Genomic DNA, 6,601 nt, shown 5'->3' with positions numbered 1-6,601 from the left:
CTTATCGACTTCTAGGCTTTGTTTGTAGGTTCCATAATGGTTAAGTATGCACCCCTCGAATGCGAAACAATGGCAAGTTTTAGTGACGTCAACAATGCGCAATAGAGGGATCTTAGTGGGAATATAAGGCACAAGAGAAGATGAACCAGTGGGAATTACATTCTCATGGCAAGACTCAGTATCAATATGTGCTTCTAGTTTGGCACCCTACGCAACGTTCTCTTTTTTTGCAACTACAGATGGTGGTCCCCCCAATAAAGGTTTGGCTACCACAACAAAAAACAAAACTCGTAAGGGTTGGATACAACAGTAGAATGTCTACGCAGTGCAAGCAAGTCTTACTTAGTTCCATTGTCGCCTCACACGTCTTGGAAAGTGTACGTGCTATTGCACCACTTGGTTCCACACGCTTGAGGGATTTGGGCCCACCGCCAAGAGAAGAAGAAACATCAACCTTAGGTAGGCTCGAAGCGTTCCTTGTGCGGAGTGGAGACACACGATCAAGAACGAGGGCACTATCGGGGCCCAAAAAATATGTAGCTGTGTCACAGTGCACTATCTTGTGTAAGTCTGTAAAAACAAAAAGGAAAGTCACATTATTGCCAAGCATATATCAATCATTTTCTATAAGTTAGCAAGCTATTGAGTCACCATTTCAAACTCCATCGAGCGAACATCACTAGATGCATCGCACATGGGTTCGACATTGTCACCGTAGCCATCGTAATGTCCATCGAGTGGATTTCGCGAGGAAGAAGAGGCAGCCATACTAAGAGAGGATGGTAAATAATGTTCACAGAATTATTACTCGATGTGTTCAAAAGAAGCAAAGGGTAAAGAACATGCTTTAGGGTAGAGGGGCCAGTTGCGGTACGGCCCCCAGAGAAAAGACACATGAACCCCTAATTTTAATATGTTTGGGGACCAAAAGAAGCACAAAAAAGTGGAGTTGAAACGGCTAGTTCATTTGAAATAAAGCCTTCTCATTGGCCAGGGCGTGGGTTCAAGACGTTGTGGCTGCATTTTACCTCTTTTGGCCCCCATTGGTGTTCTTATTCATGCCGATTTTTAATACACTTGATTCCGAAAATCGTGCCGCGACTACCGACTTTCAAACCCAACCAATCCCAAATTATTTTTCCTGAAAGCTTATGAAAAGGCAATTAAATTGAGCTCCTCAGCGCAAAAAACTGAGCTCGGTGGAGGGAGATTCAAGCTCCCCAAGTTACCTGTCCCCCTATTGGCTCCTCTACCCTAGCTAAAGGATGAACAAGTTCATAGAAATAATACTTCACAGAGTCACAAGCATCTTAGGATCAATAAGGGAGAGGGATGTTTTTGAACTAATGTTTGAAGTAGCAAGACTCCTTATATACTACAAGCTCCCTTGCCTTTCTCAACGGTTCACTATGTTTTAAAGCTAACCTACTATCACATCTACCAAATGGATTTGACACATTTAGACACATGGAACAAGTGACATCAAATTCAAAGCGATTCATGAACTAGTGGACAAGTGTGTGTTGATGGTCCAGAGTTCCCACCATGCTCATGTGTTGAACACCATAGAAATAGTGAATGAACGAGCCTAAAATTTTCTCTTGATAAACTCAGTGAAAAGAAATTTGCATGCTCGAGAAAATGATTTTTCCTGAGGACTTGGTGGGAAAAGGATATTTCGAATGCCGAGAAATTTTAAAAATCAGGCTAATTTTTTGATGGGTTTTTACACTATTTTTCTATCTTTTGGGGTTGAGAGCATTTTCAAAATTGAATATAGTATGGTATTAGGTCGAGACACATTTCTTCTCGACAACATTTTTCAAGAGGAAATTTTGGAAAAGTAGGTACTTTTTTTTTGCGTTTTTACACTTTTTCTCTCTCTTTTGAGGTTGACAACATTTTCGAAATAAAAAAACGGCATCGTATTCAGTTGAGACACATTTTTCCGTAAGATTGCCTGCAGCGAAACACTTTCTCCCTTTTGAGGTTCACAACATTTTTGAAATCGAAAACGGCATGCAGTGCTCGAGAAAAACCATTTTCCTAAACATGCAAAATTCCTTTCCTTATTTTTGCAAAGGAAAATCTAGAAAATTAGCTTACTTTTTTAGGTTTTTACACTATGTTTCTCTATTTTGGGGCGGAATTTCTCCTTTTCCCCTTGCGCTCAAGCGGCATTTTGGAAATTGTAGAGGTTGACAGCATTTTAGAAATAAAAAACAGCATGCAATGTTCAAGAAAAAACATTTTCTCGAACATACAAAATGTCTTTCCTTATTTTTTCCAAGAGGAAAATTTAGAAAATTAGGTTACTTTTCTAGCTTTTTACACTATTTTTCTCTATTTTGGGGTGGAGTTTCTCCTTTTCCCCTTGCGCTCAACCGGCATTTTGGAAATTGAAGACGGCACGATATTAAACTGTGACACATTTTTCCGGGACATTGACGGTATGTTATCAAATCGAGAGAAAGGAGATCATGCTTATTATTTTTTAATATTGGGAATGATGCGCACATAATCCATTTCACCTTGAGTTCTGTAGTTCACCACGAGCCACTGACACAAAGAGTCGTGAAAGGTCTAAGCCAGTGCTCGAAAAAAACTTTTTTCCAAAAACTTACATAAGCGAAACAACAAGGTAAATTTTCAAAATTTTGTAGGTCTTCCCACTTCAAATATAAAATTTAGAGGTAAATTTCAAAATTTGTAGGTGGCATTACACTAAACCTAGGTTTTTTTCAAGCACTAGCCTAAGCCTTAAATAGGCTAGAAGTATATTTTCTCAAGACTCTGAAATTGACAGATTTTGAAAACGCCATAGTATTAACACAGCCAACCCTCTCCAGCCGTACTGAGCACCTCCCTCGCCCTCCGCAACCTCGCAAAGACCAGTTCGTCAGTCGTACTGAGCACCTCCCTCGCCCTCCGCAACCTCTCAAAGACTAGTTCGCCGACTGCAGTGGACTGCCTTTAAGGCTCTACAAACATCGAGGCTGCTCCGCATGCGCGTCAACTGCACGCAACAGAGATGGTAAACCGACTGTAGTGGACTGCCTTTAAGCCTCTACAAACATCGAGGCTGCTCCGCATGCGCATCAACTACACGCAACAGAGATCGTAACAGGGTGATACGATGGTAGTCTGCCACAGCTAGGCACGGACATGGATTGATACATGGGGTTGGACCCGGCAAGAGGAAGCACCAACAGTCGTAGCACCCCAATATCCTAGGGCACGTGGGTGATGGAAAGCACTGGTGGCGGGTGGCAGGCTACAGCCCCTGGGCGTTGCTCAGGCGAGCGCTTGACTTGTTTGGACTGCCTTGGACGCACTCGCCGATTCGCCTGTAAGCCTTTAAAGCTCTGCAAAGTTTCACACGCCTCCAATCTCCACGTGGACGCCATAGAGTGAAGAATGCCTAAACGGGCCCAACACTAAGCCCAATGCTTTAGCAGGCCAAAAACAGGTACAATGATGGCACACAACATTGTTGTCCTTTGACTGACCAAAACCAAAAGAACCGCAGAAAAGAGCTTCTCCTTATTTATCATCCACAAATACAAAATACAAGGGGTTGGCCTAACTCACACTATGTGCAATGCTGCATGTCCACACATGCTTGAATCTAGTTTTCAATCTCCTCGCTCTCATAGGATGACCTCTATGTTAATGCATATTCACACTTTAAAGAAGCTCCATGCACGATTGTCACATTCTTGCGTGTAAATTCCTTGAATAACAGTCTTGCTAGGTTGTGTCGCCTACTTGTCCCATGGTTCTTGCGCTTTTGACGATCCACACCCATAGAATGCTCATAGGAATTCTTGATATCTACATCCCCATCCCCATCCTTAGATGGCACTATAATGTTCCCATCATCCTTGGCCTCATCGTCTCCTTGACCACGTGAAATACACTCCACATTTGTCAATGGTCTAATAGCTTGCAGCTCAACAAGACTTGTAGAAGCAATCCTCCTAATTTCCTCCAGGTCATCTGTCCTCCGAAGTAAATCTTTTGCCTCCAAAATCCAAGCCATTAAGAGAAATTTGGACTCAATTTTGGGCCGTGTAAAAAACGTCAACTCAGCATAGGGAGAGGTAATCTTGGAAAATACAAAAGTAGTTTTTTGAAATTCTATTTCTTATAATTCATACATACAGGTTTGCTCGATCACTTAGATGCATGCTCGTACAAAATGCTTTTCAAGAGCCCAATTTAAGTGTGCACAAAAATTTGTGAATCTTAATGAATGATGTGATGTGTGATGAGAGATAACACATAGAGATGTTTCCAAAACACAAAAAGCATACTACGAATGCATCTAGAATGTCCAAAAACCTTAGGATAGCACTTGTAAAGACTGAAATCTGACGTCTCTAGCTCAAGATGTAGCATTTTCAAGCATAGGGCCTCATAAGCCCTCATGGGCCTCTATTTGCTTGGTTATGATCCCTTCATAGTTTTAAATAGTACATATCAATCGCTATCAAGTACAATCTGTTCGAATTTGAATTGCAAGTAGTTCATAAGAAGGTGATTGATGCTTGTGCGAGATGCACATGTACAAGTACCTCACTTTATAGGATAGCAGCAACGAGTCATAAAAAGGCGTTCGACCCCTATGCAAGATGTCACACTATCAAGTGCCTTACTTTTCTGGTAACAGTGACAATTCTAGCAAAATGATTTTCATGGACATTTTCAAAAATGAGAAAAAAAAGCTTTTTCTACGTAACATTAGCCTTCTTCCTATTGGATAAGGAGCGTTTTCTTACTAGAGCTAAAAGGCTAAAAAATGAGTCCATTTATTTCCTAATGATTGTCAAAGTTGTCTTTATGCAGCACCAAACAAATGTTGTGCAGGACCAAGTAGGCTACAACCACATTTGGCACGTTCTCAAGATTCATGTCGCATCACTTTAGCAAGATCCGAAAGTGACCTTTTAGTATTCCAAAAGCTCTCTCCACGAGCATAGAAGTACCCTTCTGAATAAAGCTCACAAATACTTGTCTGGAGGCAAGCCATGCTTGCTCCCTTCAAAGGGGACCAACATGTATAGACGTGTCGGGTAGGTACAATCCCCACGAGTCAGTAATTTCCCAAAAGTCCACTTCCGAATTTGCACCTCGTACCTAGCATGCTTCTTGAAAAAATGTTACTTATGAATCAACCCTACCCAACCCACATTGTAGCCCCAAACCATGCAATCGGTAGCTATAGTCATATGCAATAGCAAGGAGTGAAAACCTTTTCTCTTGAAGTAGCCTACATGATTATGCCTCGGAGCAATAATGGGAATGTGAGATCCATCCACAAACAAAATCACAAACCACGAAGAGCTTCAAATCCATGTGCAAGTCGTGCCATTCTTGCAACCGGATGTAAAACTTCAAAATCCACTTCTTGTATGGCAGCACAAAGCTCAAGAACAAGTGATGTGCAAATCCTTGTGCAACTTGCAACCATATGTAAAAGCTCTGAAGTCCACTTTCTTGTATGGCATGACAAAGCTCAAGAACAACTGATGTGTTAGTGCTCTAGGCAATGCTTTGCAAGTCTGCAAGCACTTCTAAATTTGCACCACTAGCAAGCCTATGTATGGCAAGAGCAACTCTTCTTGCTTGAGAGGCACTTCCTTGCACATGTTCATGTTTTGTCTTCTCATATGTGGAGCCACCATTTGGCAAGGTAATCAAAAGTCTCCCTATACTTCTAAACATTGAACTTCGCCACAATCCAAGCAGATGATCTTCTAAGTAATTTTGTGGCCATGCATATGACTAGAAAGCTCGTTGCTCATGACCTTGTCGATGAGCAGAAACTCTCTTAAGAAAGGAATAACCATGTCCTACAGACGCTACCAATTGAAGCAATGGTTGACTAGCAGAAGCATGGATTCGCAATTGTTTTAGTCAATTCAAGCATGAGAATCACACACAAGACAACGTCCAAAGCCATTTTTTTCTTGTTATGCATGGTTGGCCTACATGCACATCAAGAACTAAGATGAAAACCTCTTTCAATGAAATAATGCATAGCACACGTGATGTGGCAAGCCTCAGAAGGCACAGTAAAATTGAAAGACTTAAATTGTACTTAAAGATAGAAGCTAGAACATTGACTACAATTCTGACTAGAAATGCTAATTTTTCGAGAGAACAGTGAGCAGAACTAAAACCAAAATAGTGAGAAAAACATAAATTAGAAACACTAAATTTCCACTAGAATAGTGACCAAAAATGTTGATTTTCCACCATAACAGTGACCATAAGTTTGACTAGAAATGCTAATTTTTAAACCAAAAATGTGATTAAAAATTTCTAAAGAGTCAAACGAGAAATGTACCAAAAAAGACTGATTTTTAAAGCATAACTGAAACTAGAAATATTGATTTATATATTAAAACTCAAGCACAAAAATTGACCTAATGTGTTGATTTTTAAACCAAGACTCTAGCGTGATGTGGAATTATACACGAGAACTCAAACACAAATGTTGACCAAAATGCTAGTTTTTAAAGCAAAACAACTAGGTTACAACCAATACTCAACCTGAAAATTTGATTGGACCCTAAATCCAAAACAAAACTCATAG

The 6,601-nt window shown here is 40.6% G+C and overlaps 1 protein-coding gene across 1 annotated transcript; it reads right to left on the bottom strand.

Annotated features, from left to right (window-relative positions):
* Positions 1-3,664: 3,664 nt before the first annotated feature.
* Positions 3,665-4,042, bottom strand: LOC147420089 (uncharacterized). Its single transcript, XM_086505081.1, has one exon. It carries the CDS (start codon positions 4,040-4,042, stop codon positions 3,665-3,667), a length of 378 nt encoding a protein of 125 aa, XP_086361207.1.
* Between the last annotated feature and the right edge of the window lie 2,559 nt (positions 4,043-6,601).

Source organism: Adiantum capillus-veneris, chromosome 28, assembly GCF_014529385.1.
Source record: "Adiantum capillus-veneris isolate H3 chromosome 28, ASM1452938v2, whole genome shotgun sequence".
Classification (NCBI taxonomy): Eukaryota; Viridiplantae; Streptophyta; class Polypodiopsida; order Polypodiales; family Pteridaceae; genus Adiantum; species Adiantum capillus-veneris.
The sequence above is the reverse complement of the archived record's forward strand: the minus strand, read 5'-3'. Positions and strand labels throughout refer to the sequence as shown.